The sequence below is a fragment of the Trachypithecus francoisi genome, unplaced genomic scaffold (genome assembly GCF_009764315.1).
Source record: "Trachypithecus francoisi isolate TF-2019V2 unplaced genomic scaffold, Tfra_2.0 Lachesis_group17, whole genome shotgun sequence".
NCBI classification, from domain to species: Eukaryota; Metazoa; Chordata; class Mammalia; order Primates; family Cercopithecidae; genus Trachypithecus; species Trachypithecus francoisi.
In genome coordinates this window covers 15,814,356-15,837,805 of record NW_022681462.1, presented here as the reverse complement: position 1 = coordinate 15,837,805, position 23,450 = coordinate 15,814,356, and the positions used below count along the sequence as shown (strand labels likewise).

The following is a 23,450-nucleotide window of genomic DNA, read 5'->3' as shown; positions in this document are numbered from 1 at the left end:
TATCTGAGTGGTGAGATTACTGGGATATTATTCTTTTCTCGATACTTTTTTACATTTTTAACTGTTTATACAGTGAACAAGGCTTACATTTCGTTTTACTTTTCTATTTTAAAAATTGAGACAGGGTCTTGCTATGTTGCCCAGCTAGTCTCGAACTCCTGAGCTCAAGCAATCTTCCTGCCTCAGCTTTCTGAGTGGCTGGGACTATAGATGTGTGTCACTGCACTTGGCTTTTTTTTTTTTTTAATTAAGGCTTATGTTATTTTATAATCACAAATAACAATGGAACAAAACCACTGAGTTTTGTAGAGCAACAATATGTTACAAGCATATAACACATGCTTGTAAGGATACATAGGCTAGAGGTTTTTACATTTTTGTAGATTGCCCAATGTTAAGTTGTTACACAAAAGCACCAAAAATTTCTCAGCCTACAAATATCAGCAGATGACATCTCAAAGAGATATGTCTAAAAACTGCTGCTTAGTCCTCTTCTGCAAGGTGGCAAACCAAGCCCAGGCAGCCGCTGCTGGAAGACTGAGATTCACTTACAACCCTGCAGAGCAGGGAATGCACACAATGAAGCCATGCTGTGTGAATCATTTAGTTTGGCTGAAAGTAACAAGACACAGAATAAAGGTGGCTTAAATAATAAATGCTTACTACTTCACATAATGTGAAGTCCAGATATAGGTGGTTTCCAAGACTGGTTATGTCAGTTATCTTGACAATTTCAGGATTCTAGGTCAGTTTTCCTTTGACTTCCATGGCTCTCCCCTCCCGGTAGCTCCTGGCATCACTGCTTCACACAAGAACTTCTAAAGGCAGGAAGGGGTGGGTGGTGGCATTTCTGCTCACTCATCTCTCTTTTTCTCAGGGATTCAAATCTTTCCCAAAATGTCTGTTCCTAGCAGACATTTTCCTACATTTTATTCGCCACACTGACAGTTCAGTGTAAGGAAAAGCACAGGGAAAAAACTACGCTCAGTTAAAAGAAGAAACACAGTCATCCCTAAATCAAGAACTGGCCCAGAGAAGGGGATTACCATTATCATCATTATTGCCCTAGACCAGCAGTATCCAATAGAATTTAATGTGAGCCACAAATCCAAGCCATATAAATATCCCTGAGTCAGTCTTTGGAAACCTAAAAGCAAGTTTTCATTTTCTCCTTTGTGAATGAGTTACAACAATCATAAGCAACACTGCCTCCCACCAGCATAATTAGCAGTGGGTGCCAAAGGTGTATCCAGCATTATTCCAACAAAGTCACCTTGATTATAAAATTTGGACTCTTGAGTTCCCAACTTATGGTTTGGTGTTACTCTATCTGTGTGATCATAATTGAGTTACTTTTCTTATCTGGGCCCCAGTTTTCTCATCTTAAAACAGGTAGTTCCTTAATATCCTTTAGAACTCTAGTCCTGTACTCCATGGTTTTATGCTATAAAATCAGCTGGAGCACCTTCCCAGCCTGTTATCTGACAGGAGCAAGCCGAGGGCCTTGGGCAAGAACACTCGAGAAGTCATTCAGGATACTTTCTCTGATGCCTTGGAGCAAAACGCACTTTTACAGGGAAAGAAGAAGGCAAGTTGTGCTGGCTTGTCATTCATTTACTCAGTAAGCATCACAGGGCATGCACTATGTGCCATAGTGGCTCAAGATTGAATAAGAGAGAATAAGATGTGGTCCCTGCCCTCAGTAAGCTTACAATATAGTGGGAAGGAAATGTAGAAGAGCAATTACCAAAAGGTATAGAGAAGACTGGGACAGAGGAGAGGGTGTACATGCCTTGTAACTCGAGAGTTGAGGTGAGATGAGAGAAGCCTTCCTGGAGGAAGTGATATCCAAATGAGGCCTGAAGGAAGAGTACTTGGTTGCCTCTCCTGGCATTCTGGGGAACTCTGGCCTAGCGGGCATGTCATCATATACTTTACCTGTTTTTCTTCTTTTCTCCGACCTGCTGTTTTTCTTTTTCTTTTTTTTCTTAATAGAGTCTCACTCAGTTTCCACGCTGGAGTGTAATGGCGTGATCTTGGCTCACTGCAACCTCTCCTTCCCGGCTTCAAGCGATTCCCCTGCTTCAGCCTCCCAAGTAGCTGGGACTACAGACATGCACCACCACGCCCGGTAATTTTTTTTTTTTTTTTGTATTTTAATAGAGACAGGGTTTCACCATGTTGGCCAGGATGGTCTTGATCTCCTGACCTCGTGATCCACCCACCTTGGCCTCCCAAAGTGCTGGGATTACAGACGTGAGCCACCTTGCCCAGCCTTCTATTCCTTTTTCTAATGCATTTGCCCTAGCTATCTGTATAGCCTGAAATCTGGTAGACGGACCATAGGGAAACCACTGCAGCAAACTAAAAGTGTCTATCTCAGATCCTTCCACCATCATCATTTCCAAAATCATCCTCACTATCTCCACCAACATCACCTTTACCACCATCACCACTATCATCCTCACCCTTCCCATCACCATCTCCACTGCTATCTCTCGACACCATCATCATCACCACCACTACCATCATCACTATGAGTACCACCTCTGTCATCATCAAAAAGGCATACAGGTGAGCCTTGCTTTAACTAATCCCAAAACTATACATAAGATATGAGTTCTATGAACAAATTCAGGAATGATTATTTGCTTTTCCAAATTATCCAATCTAAAGTAACCCTAAATAGTTAAGCTTCCCTAGTGTTTTTAAAATGTGCTTTGGTTTACAAACATTTTAATTGCCCAGATCTCTTCAGGAACATACCTATTTTAAGATGTAAGCATAACAAAAATAGGATTTTCAAGCTGACAGAGAAGGGCAAGTATAAGAAGTTTGTAAGGACTCTTTCTTGATTCATTAAATTAATTGAGAATAATTTTATAGCATGCACAAATCTACTAAACATTAAGCAGTTTTAGTTGGCCACAAATCAGGGACTGTAAAGGGAAAAGTGAATTTCATCAACAGTACTCCTATATAGAAATAGTATATCTATATAAAAATATACTTATGTAAATACATGATACATGTACTTATATATGTATCATGTTTATATTTTATATTTGTATATGTAAGAATACAATATATCATATGTGAGATAAATGTATATTATTATTACAAATATCCTGGCTGGGCAAGGTGGCTCACACTTGTATCCCAACACTTTGGGAGATCAAGGCAGGAGTATTGTTTGATCTCAGGAGTTCAAGACCAGCCTGGACAACATAGCAAGACCTCGTCTGTACTAAAAATTAAAAAAATTAACTAGGCATGATGGTGACCACCTGTAGTCCCAGTCACTAGGGATACTGAGGTGGGAAGATCACTTGAGCCTGGGTTGAGGTTGCAGCGAGCCAGATCGCACCACTGCACTCTAGCCTGGGTGACACAGCAAGACCCTGTCTCAAAAAAAAAAAAAAAAAAAAGCCACAACAGGCCAGGCATGGTGGCTCATGCCTGTAATTCCAGCACTTTGGGAGGCCAAGGCAGGTGGGTCACTTGAGATCAGGAGTTCAAGACCAGCCTGGCCAACATAGTGAAACCTCATCTCTACTAAAAATAAAATTAGCTGGGCATGGTGGTGCATGCCTGTAATCCCAGTTACTCTGGAGGCTGAGGCAGGAGAATTGCATGAACCCAGGAGGTGGAGGTTGCAGTGAGCTGAGATCACACCACTGCACTCCATCCAGCCTGGATGACAAAGCAAGACTCCATCTCAAAAAAAAAAAAACCACCAAAAACAAAAACAAAAAACAAATATCCTTTTCTACGTTGTAAAATTTGGGTTAGAGGTTGAAGTAGATTATTAAGATGGCTACAAATTCCTCTCATCTTGTATGCACATCCTTTGTGATATGACTTTGCCATTCTTCTCATCAACAAGGATAATCTATTTCACTACTCCTTGACTCTGGGTTGACTGTGTGACTTCTTTCTTTCTTTTCTTTTTTTTTTTTTTGAGATGGACTTTCGTTCTTGTCGCCCAGGCTGGAGTGCAATGGCATGATCTCAGCTCACTGCAACCTTCACCTCCCAGGTTCCAGCGGTTTTCCTGCCTCAGCCTCCCAAGTAGCTGAGATTACAGGTGGCTGCCACCACGCCCAGCTAATTTTTTATATTTTTAGTAGAAACAGGGTTTCACCATGTTGGCCAGGCTGGTCTTGAACTCCTGTGATCCACCAGTCTCGGCCTCCCAAAATGCTGGGATTACAGGCCTGAGCCACCGTACCCGGCCAACTGTGTGACTTCTTCAGCTAATGGGATAATAACAAATGTGATGCAAGCAGAGGCTTAAGAAGTATATGCACACTGGGGTTTGTTCTCTCTTGCTGATCTGGGAACCCTGCCACTACCACCATGTGATGCAGTTCAGGCTGGCCTGTTGGAGGATAACAGATCATGTGGAGCAGAGATGAGCTGGCCCACCTCAGGCCCTACCAGAGCAATGAGCTTGCCAATCACGACATACATCAGCGAGGCCATCCTAGACCATCCAGCCCTAGCTGAGCCAGCCCAGACCAGGGACTCACGAGAAACAGTAAAATGTTCATCATTTTAAGCCACTAGATTTTGTGGTGGTTTGTTATACACCAAAAGCTAACGAATACAGGGACCATATCATATTGTATTTTGCTTTCTTCCTTAATATTTCTCCATTCCAAAAAGCTTGGGTAAGATGTTTGGTTTACTGAAGTCAGAGTTTCCACAATATATGATCCTTCATTTTCTTCTATTTTTTTTTTTTTAGACAGAGTCTCACTCTGTCGTCCACGCTGGAGTGCAGTGGTGGGATCTCTGCTCACTGCAAACTCCGTCTCCTGGGTTCACACCATTCTCCTGTCTCAGCCTCCCAGGGAGCTGTGATTACAGGCGCCTGCCACCACACCTGGCTAATTTTTTGTATTTATTAGTAGAGATGGGGTTTCACTGTGTTTGCCAGGATGGTCTCTATCTCCTGACCTCGTGATCCACCCGCCTCGGCCTCCCAAAGTGCTGGGATTACAGGCGTGAGCCACCACGTCCAGCCCATTTTCTTCCTATTCTAAAAGCTCTGATTCTCTTATATTATTAAGCTTCTTTCCCCAGCTTTGGTCTTTACAGAAGGGATGGGAAATAAAGGTAGTAAAAATGAGGTATGTTTTTAGGAGTGAGAAGGCAGGTGAACACGTGAATTATGGTAGTGATGGTAGGATGCTGAGACTGAAAAGAGAGGACAGCGCAACCCATAAAGTGTTGACTAACTTCCTAGGAGTAGTTTGTTCTAGTAAATCAGAGTCTCTATGAAACTCCCTGGCAAAGACCCCAGATGTCCCTGTGTTAAATTGCAAACACACATTCTAAAATTCCCCTTATGTTCCATTCCTTATTTCCTCTCAATCTTTTTCACTACCCAAAGTATGGTTTTCTATTTTGTTGGTTAGAATTTTGGGGGCTTCAACTGACAAAAGCCCAACTCAACCTAGCTCAAGCAAAAAACAATATATTGGCTTTTACATCTTGAAAGTCCAGATCATCCTCAGGCTTCAGGCAAAATTGAATCCAGTTGCTCAAATGATGTCTTCAGGGAACTGTCTCCCCATCTCCACCTCCAGGGTCTGCTGCACTCGGTCTTGTCCTATCGATATCCCTCAGTCCCTGACCTACTGTGTGGGTCCCAGACTTGTGTGGCAGCAACTGCCCATTGTGTCTCTCCATCCTGAGTGATCCCAGACTTCTTCCTACTCCCCACTTATTACTGTAATCATGTTAAGGGACCAGAAAACACCCAATTTCCCAAGGAAAAGGGAAAGAAACTTGGAATTTATTCTAGACCTCTCCATGAGCCCCCCACATCTAACAGATCATAAAGCCAAGTCATTTCTCCCGTTTGTGTCTTTGGAATTGGTTACTTCTTTCCATGGCCCTTGCCACTGTGCTTTATCATGCACTGTGATTTCTGTCACAGAAGAGGAAAATTTCTCCCAAACCCGTCTTTGCTCTGCTCCCAACAAACCATCCTTCAAACCTAGAGTAACCTATTAAAGTATAAAACCTGAGTCTAGCATTCCCTGCTTAAATTATTTGGTTATGTAACTTGTAAAACCACAAATTTGATGATTTGCTCAGTTGATCACTTGAACCCCTCCAGCTCCCCTGGTGAGAAAGAGCCTAGTTCTCTTAGGTTGGGTTCCCTAGAAACAGAGCCCAAGTTGGGATCAGTGTTCACTGTTATTTTAGGAGCCTCACTGCTCCCTGCATGCCGGCTGTGGGTAGCCCATTATAACCCAGTGTGCCTGGCTGCCTAGGTAGAATACAGTGTCTTTGGTAAGGAGATTGGGGATTGGCCTCCCAAGAGGCCCAGCGTTCCTCATGCAAATTGTTTTTACCCAGGGACAAGCTCTACCTGCCTGGGGTCTCAGAGTGGGGCCTTCACCCTGTCACAAAACATCCTGTTATGCCAGAGGTCAAAAGCTCAAATGCCTCCAGGAACCAGAAGCCTGACAGACAGGGCAGCCTCCACTCAGTAACCATCAACTGTTACCCCGCAGAAATCTGGCACTCACAGTTGCTAAGTCTTTAATTTTTTTCAGGAGGAGCCAAAAATATTGAGTTTTATGTGAAATATTCTGGTTTTAAGCTGTTAGCTTGATTAAAAAACAACAACAACAAAACAAAAACAAAAAAACAAAAAAATCAAGCAAAACAAAACTTGTCTGGGGCCTTATCTGGCCTGGGAGCTGTCAGTTTGTGAATTTGGTTTGATGCCCCAATCCCAGAACAATGGATGCCCACTTGCCCCACATTTGCATAACTTTGGGAGCCACGGCAGTGATCTGGGACGAGACAAAGATCAGCTGTGAATCGACTACAAAAGCTTCCATGATTTCAAAACAAAGGGTAACTTTCTTCAGCAAGGCCTGTGTGACCTCCCTGACCTGGCTTCTACCCTTCTACACCCTTTCCCGCACCTCCTTCCCCCTACCCCCAACATTATTTCGCACCTAGGGCCTTTGTGGTAACCCAGCTCTTTATCCCGGAGATTCCTCCCTTCCAATTATCTAAGGGCACTCCCAGCATCTTTCAAGGATCCTTTCCTCCTTTCCCTGACCCCTGTTTTCTCTTCTGCTTCCTCCATTTTTTAGAGTTGTTACCTCGTGGCTCCATGTGTTTTTTACACGCCTGTTGCCCCAGCTGACCGAATCCCTGGAGGGAAGGAGTCTGGGTTTCTTCAACTCTGTATCCCCACTGCCTCATAGAGACCTGGTGCTTTCAACGCAGACTGGAGCAATGGGTATCCAATGAAAAAAATCATGACTTTGACCATTGATTGCCCTTCACATGTCAGAAATTCATTTGTGAAGAACTGGCCATTATTATGTTAAAAAATTAAGTTGAAATCTGGTATTTATGAGATGAAAACTTGCTGCATCCTTTAATTTTTAAAATCACTACCTATTTTTGAAAAACAGTTGGAAAAAAATACGTTTTAAAACCTACTCAGCTTTGGACCTCGCTGAGGCTTCCAAGGTTCTGGAACTAGAGAATGGCTACAGTGAACAGCATTCGCTTTTTTATGGACCCTCAAGGGCTCTAAGGGCTCATCTTAAAGTGGGGGATGAGAGGGGAGAGGGGATGTGTGCTGTCTCCCTGGGAGGGCAGGAACTAGCTCCTCTGAATGAAATAGCACTTTCCACAGACAGCGGCCTAGGGTGTGAGGGCGAGCAAGCCGCAGTCGAAAGCCCCTTTGCATAATCCATTCTTAAATTGACTGAGGCTTGTACAGTTGTAAACTGAAACTCCAGAGGCAAACCTGAACGTTACATTTTCTCGAAAAGAATGTTTCCCGGCCTGTCAATTATTTCCTGCTCTCCGTCCCTCCCCAACGCGCGCACACACCCAACTTTTGGTAGCCAGCTGCCTTGACATTGAGCCTCTCTCCTACCTGAAGTGGAGCACCTCAGGAAGCAGCCAGGCTGGCGTTTCATTCATAATACATGAACTCAGGGGAGGAGGGAGGCGGGGGCAGGGGCCTTTCATCTCTATTTAAAATTCCGGCATTGCAGCTGAAAGAGAAAACGATCTGGGAGTGAATGGCACCGGGGATGAAGCATTGCACGATAACGGCACAACCGAGAGCGTCAGCGGCCCGCCCGCCGGCTATTTATACCGCGCAGATTATGCAATCCGGCTCCAGCCATTCATGCCCCGACTGGGCCGCCGCACGCCCGGGGCGGGAGGGGGGCCTCATTCCCGGGCGCCGGGTCAGTTTCTAAGTTTGCATCATCCTCTGCATTACGAGAGAGCTTGGGTTTCCATTCCTGCCAGCGGGGCTTGGGGGAGACAGTTGGGCTACAAACTCACTTGGCACACACGACTGCTTACTTAAACATCGTAATAAAGGCATCAGATCGCCCGAGGCGCGGCCCCGCCGCGCTCCGGGCTGAGGTCGGGGAGACCGGAAGGAACTGATAAACCGAGCGCTAATGACAACCCCTCCCTCCCGCGTCGGAAGTGTCCTCCGAGCGCCGGTCATTGAGAAATACCGAAGGGGCAGAGTGGGGGTGAGGCGAGGACAGGCCCTGGCGCAGCTGCGCGCGCCTCGCGGGGCGGGGAGCGGGGGCGCCGCGGCAGCTGGGGGCTTCTGGGGGCCGGGCCGCGGCGGGGTGGCGCGAAGCTTTGGGCCCGGTGGAGTCCTCCCTAAATCGCCCCCTCCCCGCCCCAGGGAGGGGGGAAGGCGAGTGATTACTCAGATCCCACCCCCACCCCTGGGGAAATCTACACTCCCGGCCCTACCGGACGAGAGGGGGAGAAGGACACGAACGAGAGCGGATTGCAGAGGAGGCTAAAATGTCCGCTTCTCCTGGCGCCCGAGCCGGGCGGGAGGGGTGGGGGCCGCGGCCGGCTTCCCAGTGAAACAGGACCTACGGGGCTACTGAGCATGCCCGTCCCCGGCCGCGAAGGGTTGCTCCGGCTCCGCGCTCCGGGCTTTCCGGGCAGCCAGCGGGAAGGGCCCGGGTGTGGGTGCTCCCTCGCCCAGGACTCGGAACTGAGAAGCCTGTAGGTGGGGGACCTGCTGGGGGCCCCGCTGGGTTTGCGTGAAGTTGTGAGCAGATCGATATTACTTTTGAAGCTTTACGATCCTACTCTGACTGAACACTATTGATTTGCTCGTGTTCAGAGCTTCCCGCGGCCCCCTGTTCTGCTGGTTGTGAGGAGAGACAGGGATGTGGGTCCTTAGCTTTTTCAGTAGTGACATTCAATTAAAGCCCTAAATCTGTGATATCCCGTATTCCAGCAACAATCCAATGGACTTTGATAACACCCTGTTGTTCAGATCAACAGGCGTATCCGAGTTATTCGCCCAATATCCTCATTTATTCTATGGAGCTGTAGGAGTCAGACTTAACCTCAACGATGGTAATTGATGGGGAAGACCAAGAGATGACCTGCTAGTAATGTTTCCATCAAAAGGCCCCTTTTGGGTGATGAACAAGGCAGCAGAGAACTGGAGAGAACTGGCAGGCTTCATTTAAAGGAACATGAAGGACAGAGTGGAGGGGGCATTTGGTAAACCAACTTGCCAGAGAGAGGAAAGAGCTACCAGGAATCTGCATAGCACATTTAAGATTCCCAGCAACCCTATGTTGTGGGTATTATTCCGACACAACAGACACTGAACCCAAGGCTCAGTGGATCTAAGGGCCTACCTGAGATAACCCAGCTGGAGTATGGCACCAGGTGATCCCAGTGGGGACTTGGGGACTTCTGCACCTCAGAATATTTACCATTGTTCCCCTGGCAACCTGGTCCATAGGCTGGGCCAGTCGTTCACAGATACTAGCTGAGAGCTGGCTGAGTGAGTGGTGATGATACCAATTTAACCTGCTCATAGAGCTGGCCTACCTGCAGAAATTAATAATCACCTCGCCTGCCACCTCGCCATTTGTGTACCTTGAAACTGAAGGGTGGAGCCCAAGAGATGCCCATAGGGTGGATAATTTTGACATGGGTAAGTGCTTGTGTTCTGGGAAGTTCGGGAATAACAGGGTGGGATCTCTTTCAGCACTCCCAGGGAGAAAAGCAACCATGGCCAAAGGTGAGACCTGGGTGAGAGCAACCATGGCCAAAGGTGAGTCCTTAGCCTTCTGGGGATTTAAAGGACAATGAGATCTTGGCTTTGGTTAGTACTTTCTCACCACCTCTCAATGACCTCACAAACTGATAAAGACGAGCTTGGCCTTGTTATTCCTGTTTTATAAGGAAACTCACTTGGGGTCTCAGGACTGCTAGGAGAAAACCAGAACCAAGCTGTTCCATCCTCTGGTTCATGCCCTCCCCACCATCACACATCACCAGTGTGAACCCCACTCCATGTCCGCAGAGATCATGGCTGTGATAAGCACAAAGCCTGGAGTAAACCATCAGTTTCTCCCTGACTCAAGGTGAAACTTTTTGGAGCATTTGTGGCTCCTAGATGCATGTAAATTTTAGGAATACTAAATTTGAGGCATTTATTTATTTATTTATTTAGAGACAAAGTTTCTTCTTGTTGACCAGGCTGGAGTACAATGGTGCAATCTTGGCATACTGCACCCTCCGACTCCCGGGTTCAAACAATTCTCCTGCCTCAGCCTCCGGAGTAGCTGGGATTATGGGCGCCCACCACCACACCCAACTAATTTTTGTATTTTTAGTAGAGACAGGTTTTTACCATGTTGGCCAGGCTGGTCTCAAACGCCTGACCGCAGGTTATCCACCCACTTCGGCCTCCCAAAGTGCTGGGATTACAGGCATAAACCACTGCGCCCAGCCTGAGGCAAATATTTAATCTCTTAACCTGTTGTTCAGTGGTTGCTATTTTTTTTTTTTTTTTTTTTTTTTTTTGAGACGGAGTCTCGCTCTGTTCCCCAGGCTGGAGTGCAGTGGCTGGATCTCAACTCACTGCAAGCTCCGCCTCCCGGGTTTACGCCATTCTCCTGCCTCAGCCTCCCGAGTAGCTGGGACTACAGGCGCCCGCCACCTCGCCCGGCTAGTTTTTTGTATTTTTTTAGTAGAGACAGGGTTTCACCGTGTTAGCCAGGATGGTTTCAATCTCCTGACCTCGTGATCCGCCCGTCTCGGCCTCCCAAAGTGCTGGGATTACAGGCTTGAGCCACAGCGCCCGGCCCAGTGATTGCTATTTAGTTAACATCATATCTGGATTGTCCCGTGGACATTCAAGAGGATGGAAAAGTCTACTATGTTTGGAGAGCAGCAAGGGATAGGGACTATGTCCCTTGTTTCTTTTTCTTTCTTTCTTTCTTTTTTTTTTTTTTTGAGACGGAGTTTTGCTCTTGTTGCCCAGGCTGGGGTGCAGTGGCGCAATCTTGGCTCACCGCAACCTTCACCTCCCGGGTTCAAGCGATTCTCCTGCCTCAGGCTCCCGAGTACCTAGGATTACAGGCACTCGCCACCACGCCCAGCTAATTTTGTATTTTTAGTAGAGACGATGTTTCACCATGTTGGTCAGGCTGGTCTCGAACTTCCAACCTCAGGTGATCTGCCCGCCTTGGCCTCCCAAAGTGCTGAGATTACAGGCGTGAGCCACCGCGCCCGGCCGGGGCTGCCTCTTAACGCGAGAACTTCCATAATTTCTACGGAAATGCAAACGTTTCTGGGCTGTGCTGGGCTTTGCAGGAGTAATGATTCTTAAAAACATCCGTTCCTTGGCCGGGGGCGGTGGCCCATGACTGTAATCCCAGCACTTTGGGAGGCCCAGGCGGGCGAATCACGAGGTCAAGAAATTGAGACCATCCTGGCCAACACGGTGAAACCCCGTCTCTACTAAAAACACAAAAATTAGCTGGGCGTGGTGGCGCGCGCCTGTAGTCGCAGCTACTTGGGAGGCTGAGGCAGGAGAATCACACCCAGGAGGTGGAGGTTGCAGTGAGCCTAGATCGCGCCACTGCACTCCAGCCTGGGCTGGGGACAGAGGGAGACTCCATCTCAAAACAAAACAAAACAAAACAAAAATCCGTTCCTCTATTGAGACAAAAAAGGAAAAAAATCACAAGATTCACGTGAAACGGAAAAGCCTCTGCCTTTCAGAACCTTGGCAAAGTCGAACCCCCTCCCGTTTCTGGTTGGGTTGGGCTGGAGAAGCCAGCCCCTGGCACCTGCGCCGCCCCTACCTTCCCATCCTGCGGTGGGGGGTAGTTGTTCCTCTGAGCCTGAGCACCTCTTCAGCTGTTTCACTCCCTCCCCTCCCTTGAGTTTCGCATCTCCGCCCCCGCCCAACCCCCCGATTTTTAATCTTGGGGTTTGGAAGGAGGGAGGGAGCAAAAACGGGAGCCAGATGTGTAAGAGTCCTCCGCTCCCGCCTCCTCTCTCCTCTCGGGCTTCCTAAAACCCGGAGCCCTAATCAAGGAGGATTCGGAGCCAGACGTTCGCGGCGCAAGCAAACAACTCGGCTCCGCGGCTCCCCCGGGAGTGGAAGCCAGGAGGGAGGGGGAGAGGAAGCCGGGCGTGCTCAGTAGGCGGGACAAAGTTTTTTTTTTTTCTCCCGTTTTTTTCGGTCGCAAGTAGGAAGCTTTTTGCACTCCACCACCTCTGGCCGCTGGGAAGACGTCATCGCTTCCGCCCTACTTCCTCCTCCTGTTGGCGGCGGTGAGAATCCAATATGGAGTAAATCGGTGGAGTCGAGAGATGGGGCTCGGACGGGGCGCCCTGCACCGCCTCCCAGGCGCACCTCCCCCGGCCGCCGACCGCTCCCCGGAACCGTGATTGGCCCGGCCCCCTGGGGGCGACCCCGGACCGAGTCCCCCCACCCGCGGCCGGCGCTCTCCTCCTCCTCGCAGCAGTCGCCGCCGCTCCAAGGCGCGCTTGTTTTTCTCCTGCTCTCCCCCACCGCCGACCCCTTCCCAAATCTCGCCCCCTTTGCCCGCTCCCGAGCCCCCGGAGCCTCCGCCCGCCTCTCCCCACGGCGCTGCGGCGTTCACTCTCCTTGCAGCCTGCCTTTGCACCCCTTCCCCCAGACCTCACCCCGCTCCCTGCTTCCCCTTCTGCTGCGGCGCCCCCATCTCTAGCCGCCCCCCCTCCCCAAATCAGGCGATCTCCGGAGATGTGAAGAAGGGGGGCGAGCGGACAGGAAGATGAAGGGAGCAAAGCTGCCCGCCGCGGGACAGGCGTCTAGGTGAACAAGAAAATGACCGAAGAAACACACCCGGACGAGTAAGTTTGGTCGCGGGGTGGGACAAGGGTGCCCCGCGGGGGCAGCGTGGGGGCCGGGGCTGAGGATGCGGGCGGGGACGCTTATTGGGTGAACTTGGCGTGGGGTGCAGCGACTCGCTGACCTGTCCGGGTTGGGACGCGAGGCTTTCCTGCTTGTTGAAGTGAGGAGGGGGCAAAAACTGCTGCGGGCTGGCGGGCGCACGCCTAGGGTTGGCGGGCTGGTGGCCGCTCCGGGGGCCAAGGGCGTGCGGGTGACCTCCGGGCGGTCCCCGCTCCCTCTCCGAGGACTCACAGCACCCCCCCCCGCCCTCGAAATCCTCGGCGGCTGGAGCGGAAGACCTGACACCCCCACTCCGGCTTCCCGGGGCCGGTGGGTTTTTGCACAGTGACTTTGTGACTCCCGCCGCGCCGCGAGCCCCGCAGTCCGCTCCTGAGCCCACTGGGGCCTAGGCTCCGCCATTTCGTTTTCTTGAATCGCTCTCATTTGCATACCACATTTTCATTCATAAAAAACACGGCGGAGCGAGAGGAGGACGGGCGCGGGCTGCGCTGGGGTCTGGTGCGCCAGGGTCCCCGCGCGGGCCGGCGTGCTGGAGCCGCCCGAGGGGCCCCGCGGTGCGTGAGTGTCTGTGCACGCGCTTGTGGTCGGCACACGCGTCCTGCGGGGTCAGGCGGCTCGGGGCGGACCTAGGCGAGTGCGGCGGGGGCGTGCGGGGCAGCGCGCTGGGGGCGAGTGTGTGTGTGTGTGTGTGTGTGTCCTCGCGGGTGCGCGTGCACGGGTTTGTGCCCAGCCCGCAGGCCCGAGGGGAACAATGCTTGGGGCGCTCCGCCGGAGGGATCCCGGGCAGCCCCGCGCGGGACCCGTGACTGTCGCCAGCCCGGGGCGGAGGTGCAGCTGCCTCCTGCCTCGCGGTCCAGGGGTCCAGTTTGGCATTTTCTCTCCCTGGTCCGAGGCGTTTTCAGTCTCGGGTGCGACGGGGGCGGGGCCGCGGGGCCCGACACCTCTGTCTTCTGCCTGGGGTCCGAGCGGTCATCGCGCTGCGGCCGCCGCTGCTGCTCAGTGGCTGTGCCCGCCACCAGTCACTTTTTTTTTTTGTGAATAAGACGCTCTCCTTTATTGTCACATGATATCCCTCCCCTCCTCCCCTGCACATTCATAAATCCGGAGTCTGCATCGGTTCCTTTCATTCAGTGCTGCCATTAGCCAAGGTAGCGGCGGCGCGGGCTTGGGCTCAAAGAGCCAGTTGGCAGCCGCGGGGACGCGCCCTGGAGGGAGGCCCCGCGTGTGTCTTTGCAGGGGAGTGCGGGCTGCGGGAGGCGTGCTCCAGAGGCCCCAGGTCTTTTGCCCCCCGCAGGCATTGGGCCTCAAGAGTGCTGGGAGGGGAAGTGACTCAGGGCTGGGCGACAGGGAGGCTTGTCTCTTGCAGCAGGTGACAGTGTTGTGCTCTACTCTAAGAAATCATCTCACTTTATTAAATATACCCCCTTTATCCTTTGGCGTCTGCTGTTGCCAGTCTGGGCGGGAATGGGGCTGCTGTTTGGGAAAAGGAATTTCGATTTCCTTCCTGTGAGTCCCCAGGGAACTTTGACTGCAGTAACCCCTGATCTTCCAGACACCCGTCACAGGAGAGGATCCCTGCTGGTGTGCCTGTCGCAGATGTCCCACCACATCTGCTGGTGTGTCTATTTCAGACGTTTTGCTTTGTCTTCGTATATAGCATCTTAAAATGGTAAAATGAAAAAAAAAGTTGCGCTTTTAGGACTGAAATATAGAGAAGGAATATGCTGCTGGGCCTTGCTGCCTTTTGAACGTGGCCAATAAATCAGTATTTTTATGGGCCCTCGATTGTACCTGCACACGGAGTAGCAGCAGTGGCAGTGAGGTTGGTTGCTGTGCTCTGGCCTTGCAGATTCTTGGAGAGGTTTGACCGCTGTACCTTTGCGCCACCCCTTGGGAATACAGGCCTGACCTGGCCCTTTTTGTGGCAGCTTGTCAGCCTTGCATCTTTCTCCATCTGCTATCCAAAGCAGAAGGATTTTGAGTGGAATCACCAGCGATAAAAGAATAGTTCCATTTTAGGCTCTCAGAGCAAGTTCAGCATGAAGCCGCAGCCTCCACTGCTGTCACAAGTCCAGTTGAGAGGATAGATATTTGAGGAGTTCTAGTTTCACTTAGAGACTGAGAAGCCTTGGCATCTTACCCACTGAAGAAATGGGCTTATAGGGGTTATTTTTAATGTGATGACCTTGGCACCAGACTTTACATGTCTGAGAAGAAAGCAACTTCGTGGGCTGTAAACTGCCATGGTAGCTACCGTCTATTATTATGTTCAACGTACCTGTGTAATGACGCATCTGAAAAATTCCTTTTAAATGTTAGTGACAGTAAGATTTCTCTCTCTGAATTACAGCGCTTGCTGTGATTGCTTTTTTGTTGTTCAGTTGTTGTTTGCTGCCACTGTCTTTAAGTCCAATGCTAAAATTATTGTTTGATTAAGGTAGCCATATTTGCTTAGGTTCTTGCTAGATTCCTACTTTGGGTGAATTTTGTTCTATTTTTTTCTTGTAATGATTTTATGTTTGAGGTCTCTCAGATACCTTTTGGAACCAGGCAGGGGTTGTTACTTAAGAGAATTGTGGCATCAAACTGGAGACATAGGGAAGATGTATTTGTACTTTACATCTTAGGTAAAATAGACTTGATAGTCTACATATAGTAAAGCTTTTGTTGAATGGTCCAGATAATATGTTTCATTTAGCATCAGAATGCAGTAAATCAGAATCTTGCAAATGGTAAAATTGTGCTTAATTTTAAAAAAGTTTTGTTTTCTAATGTTGTTTTCCATGTCAATTTAAAGTTCTTCTAATATATGGTAATTCAGGAAAGTCTCTTTGCCCTTGTTGACGATGGTCCCAAAAGATATCTTGCATATAGAAAATACACTGACCATTCTTTCGTTCTCCCCCCTACAAAAATGCATGTTAAAATTTACAATTCTACAGACTTTTAAAAATATAATTTAAGAAGTAAAGAGCATCAGCAAACTATTGTAAGTCGTCCTCTGTGCATACGAGTGGAAGTTTTTTAAAAATTAAAGCATTTGATCATGGCTATGAATGGCTTGGAAATTCGCAGACAAGATAAACCTTCCTGAACCAAGTTCTAACCCTGGAGACATCGAGCTGCCATTCAGCTTTCTCTTTTGTTCCTTTCATGAACTCTTCTCTGTAACTCACTCTTTGCTGGGAATGGATTTGCAGCTTCCCTTTCAGTCATATTTTTCCTAACGGCAAAAGGTTTTCCATTAATAAAACAGGCATGAGTATTTTTGCTGAACCATTTCAAAGACATTGCAGACATTGGGACTCTTGTACCTGAATAATTGAGCTTACTTCTCAAGAAATAAAAATACTGTTCTGTGAAACCACAATACTACTATCACATTTTACAAAATTAATAATTCCCTGATGTCTTTAACACTCTGCCTAAACTGTCAGCAAAAATGTGTTCTATAACTGGTTATTCAGCCAGAGACCAATGGAAGACCCCAAGTTAAATACATTTGTCACATATATTTAAGGCTTAAGGCTTAGCCATTTGCTCACTTTATGATTTAAGGCAGTTTACTTTCATATGTCATGTTGGTTTTATGTGGAGTGGACAAAATGGGAATAGACACTACCTATTTTGTGGAGCTGCTTTGAGAATTAAATGAGATAGCCTATGTAAAGCTTATAGTACAGGACTAGGCATAAAACAGGTGCCCTGTGTGGCTCTGCAGGGCACTGAGATAGATTTCTTTCAAGCTCAGCTTTTCAGATAACCCTGTGAAGAAGGTATTACCCCATTTAACTGATGAGAAAGTCGAGGTCAAGTTAGTTGCCTGAGAAAGCAAACATTTTTTTAAAGCACTTTATTCATTTAGTCTTCTTAAAAATCCTGTGAGGTAGATAGTATTATTATCCCTATTAAATACTGGGAGAAGTGAGGCACAGAGAGGTGAAATCCTTTGCTCAAGGTCATGCGATGAGTAACTGAAGGAGCTGGGAATTGAGCACTCCAGTAGCCTGGTTCAGGAAGGGCTCTGTGCTCTTAACTAACCACTGTGAACCGGTGGGGGTGTCCAGCCTCAGTCGTTCTGACTCAGAGCTCGCAGCCTTTCTGCCAATCATGCTTGTTCATTATTCTTCTGAATTGGTGACAATCTGTCATTGCCATAATTTTTCTCACTTCACTTATCTTCCCAGAAAATGCTGTGAAGCATGAGGGGCATACTGAATTAAAATGGATTTAAATAAATTTGGGTTTGAGAATTCTGTGATACACCTTAAAGATAGTGGGAGTAGTGCAGATTCAGAGTTGGTTATTATTGGAATGTTAGATCTACATTAACTGAAATGACAGCTGTGGAAATTAAACTGATACAGTGAGTATTGATCCATTTTCTTTGTGTTAGCCTTAAAAAGGAGGGTATGTTTCTACCAGGGGGTATGTTTCTACTGTACATGAGTAGAACCCTTAAATGTTAAATATATGGAGTTGGCTGTGCAGAATTAGAATATTGATTTATTCCTCAGAAAATCCCCACACTTCTGGAGACCCAGGCCCAGAGAATGGCTTGAGGCCAGGAGTTCAAGACCAGCCTGGGCAACATAATGAGACCCTGTCTCTACCAAAAAATAAAAATAAAAAATTAGCCAGGTGCGGTAGCACACACCTGTAGTTCCAGCTACTCAGGAGGCTGAGGGGAGAGGATGGCTTCAGGCCAGGAGGTCGAGGCTGCAATGAGCTGTGATTGTGCCACTGCACTCTAGCCTGGGCGACAGAGTGACACCCTGTCTCAAGAAAAAAAAAAAGTTAAAAGCAAGACAAAACAAAAAAAAACTGGAAAGACCTTAAGGAGCTTGTAAGCTAGGACCTGTCGTAGTATAAAGTTAAGTGCCTAGTGCAAGGCTGAATAGCTAGTGAAGTAGTAGACCTGGAGTGGACTAAGCTCCATCAGCTGGTGGTGGTCTAGGTTTGTTTCCATGGGAATATTAGCAAGTGCTAATAATCTGACTAAAGCTGGCCCCCTCTGCTTTCCTGTCCTTTTAACCAGTAAAATATATACAAAGTGGATCAGTAGCAATACCCAGAACTATTTTGCCTTAGCAATTTGCTTACTCTTGCTTTTATTCTGATATTCTCCTTTTTCTTACTTTGCTTCTCCAGTAGGTGACATTCTGCTTATGCCCCCAGCCATCTCTGAGCCATTGTGTTTGGGTGGTCCTTTTTGACTTTCCCACCACAACCCCCTCCTCCCAGTCAAAATCAAGTCAAAGTCAAAATCCAAGTCAAAATCGATGTCTGTGTGTAGTATTTTTTTCCCTACACTATATGGCAATTATCATTTCAAGTTAGACTTATACCAAGCTAGATTCTGCATCCGAATATGAGCTTTTTGGATTCAAGGTTACATCTCAAATGCCTAGTTTTCTAGTTGTTGGACCAACATCATTGGGCACATTGTGGTTGCTTAATGTCTATTGAATAAAATAATGGATTTAATTATTTTAAAGTGCTATTTCATCTCTACTGACTAATGCAATAATTACAGTTGTTGTATTTGGTTAACTTAGGGTATATATAAGCCTCCTTCTGAGAAACTCAACCATGAAGCCTCTGGTATTTTGTGGAAATTCCGCGCAGAACTATCTGGTGGTAGTGATCTGTCATTGGTAACTCAAAACCAACTTTGATTCCGTTATTGTTGTGAGAACTGACAAGTAGAAAATCTTGAGCACAATAAGACAGGGCCTGTTTCTGTGCCTCTGCAGGAGAATCTCTGCAGAAGTCACAGTATTAACAGTTTGCAATAGCTGCAGGGTTCTGTTGGAGTCTTAACACTTGAGGGTGGATACAGCTGTGCCAATGAACTCCAATATTGGCATTATTCCTGTATTGCCAGCTGAACACAAATACAATCTAACGGCAAAATTTTCAGAAGTTGAACAAGATTATAATAGAGGCAGACCAGAAAATGTTGGTGTATGTGATTATTTGTTTGGGCTTGTTTTTACTAAGATGAATTAGGCCAAGTTTTTAAAAAAGACCCCATCATATCGATAAACTTGATAACTTACTCTTAGAAATATTTAAAAATTACTATTTAAGACTAGAACATTGATGGTGCTTTTAAGGCATTTTCTAGGGCTTTTATTGACTTTGAAGTAGAAGAAATATTTTGGGCCGGGCTTGGTGGCTCAAGCCTGTAATCCCAGCACTTTGGGAGGCCGAGGCGGGCGGATCACGAGGTTAGAAGATCGAGACCATCCTGGCTAACACGGTGAAACCCCATCTCTACTAAAAATACAAAAAATTAGCTGGGTGCGGTGGCAGGCGCCTGTAGTCCCAGCTACTCAGGAGGCTGAAGCAGGAGAATGGCGTGAACCCGGGAGGCGGAGGTTGCAGTGAGCCGAAATCGCGCCACTGTACTCCAGCCTGGGCGACAGAGCGAGACTCCATCTCAAAAAAAAAAAGAAATATTTTGTATTGATGCTCCAGTGCCCCGTGGAGCAAAATACGTTTTTTTATATGCTTGCCCTGGATAGGCATGAAGGATTGTTACACCTTGACATATGTCCTGTGTCATAGAAGGAAAGTCAGGCCAGGATCATAGGATTTTGCTAAATTAAGTAACAATTGTTTCCTAACTACCCATTTCCCTTTCTCATGTAACCTTTATCAACATTATATTCACATGTGGCATATTGCACACATATTATCAAATTGTGCTTATGTTCTTCCTGCTACTCTCAAAGGGTAGTTGAATATTTATTTAAAAACAAACTTTCTGTGTTTACTTGCACTTAGAGGGTAAAGGTAAAGAAACAGATTTTGACTTCACCCTTAGCATTTAACACTTGTGATGGAAGAGATTAGGACAAATATTGGAAGTTTCTAAAATGTATGGTTTTGGCTCCTCTGTGTCCTGGAATAATGATTTTTTAGATCTGGTTGTTTTTGTTCTTCGATGTATTTCCTGTGGTCCATTTATAAATGCTTAAAACTTAATTATCAGTTAAGGTTTTTAATTGACTTTCATTTGTTCATCTGGTAATGACATTTTTGTCTTTCCATTTTCATTATTTATTCCTTTTGTTTCTTTTTCTTGTTGCTTTGCTTTGGCTCTGGACTCCAGTACCGACTTTTCAGATACCCACTGTTTATTTTGTATTTGCATCACATACTAACTGAGAAACTTGGCCCATCTGTCTTTCTAGGTGTAGGAATAGCTTTTTTTTTTTTTTTGAAACAGGGTCTTGCTCTGTTGTCCAGGCTGGAATATTCAAAGCGATCCTTCTGCCTTGGCCTCCTGAGTAGCTGGGATTGTAGGTGTGTGCCTCCATACCTGGCTAATTTTTAAGTATTTAGTAGAGGTGAGGTCTTGTTATGTTGCCCAGGATGGCCTTGAGCTCCTAGCCTTAAGCAGTCCTCCTGTCTCGACCTTCCAGCGTGCTGGGATTATAGGCATGAGCCACCTGTACCTGGCATGGGAATAGCTTTATTTTTTATTTTTATTACTTTTTTTTTTTTTTAGAGATGGGGTCTTGCTGTGTTGCCCAGGCTGGAGTGCAGGGGTGCAATTATGGCTTACTGGAACCTTGAACTCCTGGGCTCAAGCAGTGCTCCCATCTCAGCCTCCCAAGTAACTGGGACCACAGGTATACACCACCATGCCCCGTGAGAATAATTTATTAACCCTCATACCCATGGCCTGGTAGAATGCTGAGCACATAGTAGGCTTTCTGTAAACATTTATCAATTCGTTGAAGTAAATATTCATTAATTGAAAAAATAATTGTACTTTGTATAAAAATTTAACAATTTTTCGCAATTGAAAGATAATTTAACAATTATCTTTTTTGGATACCTATATCCAAAAAAGACTTTGAGTTGCTTTTTCAAAACTACTAAAGGAGAGGCTGCCATGATGGTAGTGGAAGAATCATGGACTTTGGAGTGAGACCATACCTCTTCCCCCACTAAGGGACCCTGCTAAGTGTCCTAAGCCACCAGCCCTGGGTTAATGTAAATGAAGTTCATTATGCTGTTTACCTGATAGGCTGTTAAAAAGTAGAAATGGGCGGGGCATGGTGGCTCATGCCTGTAATCCCATCACTTTGGGAGGCTGAGGCGGGCGGACCACCTGAGGTCGGAAGTTCAAGACCAGCCCAACCAACATGGAGAAACCCCATCTCTACTAAATATAGAAAATTAGCTGGGCATGGTGGCACATGCCTGTAATCCCAGCTACTTGGGAGGCTGGGGCAGGAGAATCGCTCGAACCTGGGAGGTGGAGGTTGCACCGAGCAGAGATAGTGCTGAGCAGAGATCGCGCCATTGCACTCCAGCCTGGGCAACGAGAGCGAAACTCCATCTCAAAAGTATAAACGGGGTAGCCTGGGTAAAACATTTTAGCACAGCCCCTGATAAATTCAGATTCAGTAGCATCCATCTACCCCAGGTCTGTCCCACATCATGTAATAAGGTGTTCTTTCTTTTCAGAATTTACAAGGCAGAGGAGATCCATGAACTTTTCAAGACAGGAAACGAGATTTTTACTTTTTTTTTTTTTTTTTTTGAGACGGAGTCTCACTCAGTCGCCCAGGCTGGAGGGCAGTGGCTCAATCTCAGCTTACTGCCAGCTCCACCTCCCAGGTTCACGCCATTCTCCTGCCTCAGCCTCCCAAGCAGCTGGGACTATAGGCGCCTACCACCACGCCCGGCTAATTTTTTGCATTTTTAGTAGAGACAGGGTTTCACCGTGTTAGCCAGGATGGTCTTGATCTCCTGACCTCGTGGTCCGTCCGCCTCGGCCTCCCAAAGTGCTGGGATTACAGGCGTGAGCCACTGCGCCCGGCCGAGATTTTTACTTTATACCTTAGAGAGCTGAAATGACTTGCTCAAAGCTCCTCAGGGAACTTGTGGGAGGATAATTAGGATTTTGAAGTCATGTTCTAAGACTGACTGTTTCTTTTGGCTTTCTAATGCTGTCCTGGTAGTTTTTGTACTGTGATAATCAATGATGCCCAGCTGACCATTGGCCCCTTTACTCAGTGATCCCAGTTGGCTGTGCTTTTTGAGATTCTGAGTTTTATAGTTTGTCTGTTCTCTTAGGGTAAGAGTACCTACCTGTAGTAGCATCCTTGGCTCCCCTGCCATCCCTGTGCCATTCCTGATATGTGGTCTAGAAGTCTTACTACCAACAGCATTCAAATTGTCTCTAAAACAAAAGTCAGTAGGCTTGGTGGGGATGGGTGGAACTGACCATCCTCTTAGGAGTCACTTGGCTTATGACATGTTTTGTCTACTTGAATGCCATGTTTGGAGTTTCATTTTATTTTTCCAGCCAAGGAATAAAATGGATGATGGAGTGGGAATACAGATGTAGTGCTAGACTAGAGGTTTAATTTGTCAACATCCCAGTAATTTTACTCATTTTTATAAATCTTTTAAAGCAGCATACGTGTGACTGTAGTCTTAATATAGTTATTAGATTTCTCCCCTTTGCTTAAAGGCTAAGTCAAGTTTGATTTTCCTCAGACTCAGACTCCCAAAGCAAATCTGCCTTGCTAGAATGTTGTGCCTGGGCTCAACAGCTCACCTCTGGCCCTGGAGGCCTAATAATGGTTGTCTTCTCATTGATCTGTGTGTGAGCACATTTCAGAATAGTACTCTGCTGTTTGTAAAAACAAAAAACAGCAACAAAAAATCTTTGAAGACCTTACCGTCCATTCTAAGATGTTTTTTTGTACTAAGGAAAATCGGGGATACTAGATTATAGGTGTTGATTTGGAGTGTGGTAGACTATGAATCTGAATAACTTGAATTAGAATGTACTTAGGCCCCAATTGCAAAATTATGTATAAATTATTGTATTGGATAAAATAAATGAGTGGAAGTACACCCAGAGGAGAGGTAGCCGCTAGCCACTGAATGCCTACCATGTGCCATTCACTTACTGCAAATATAGAGCACCTAGCCTGCCATACAATACCAGAGCTGTGGCTCAGGAAGTCCCTGCCCTCAGGGCGCTTACATTCTAGGGTGCTAGACAGTTTCATCTGCTTTAAGGTGGGAGGACAGCCCTCTTGATGACTGACTGATTACTAGAGTTGTTTTCCATTTTCTTCCCCTACTTCCTGCTGGGTTCCTCCTAGAGCTGCAAACTAGAAATGTGAAGTGTTGGGGTTCTCATATTTGGGGAGGGGAACTC

At 47.0% G+C, this 23,450-nt stretch overlaps 1 protein-coding gene across 1 annotated transcript in view; it reads left to right on the top strand.

Annotated features, from left to right (window-relative positions):
- The first annotated feature begins 12,393 nt into the window (after nucleotides 1–12,393).
- The window catches only part of SPRED2 (sprouty related EVH1 domain containing 2), a 128,809-nt gene continuing 117,752 nt past the window's right edge, over nucleotides 12,394–23,450 (top strand). The window contains exon 1 of the mRNA XM_033239249.1: nucleotides 12,394–13,191. Coding sequence (XP_033095140.1) covers nucleotides 13,166–13,191 — 26 coding nt within the window. The 5' untranslated portion in view covers nucleotides 12,394–13,165. The remainder of the gene's footprint in view (nucleotides 13,192–23,450) is intronic.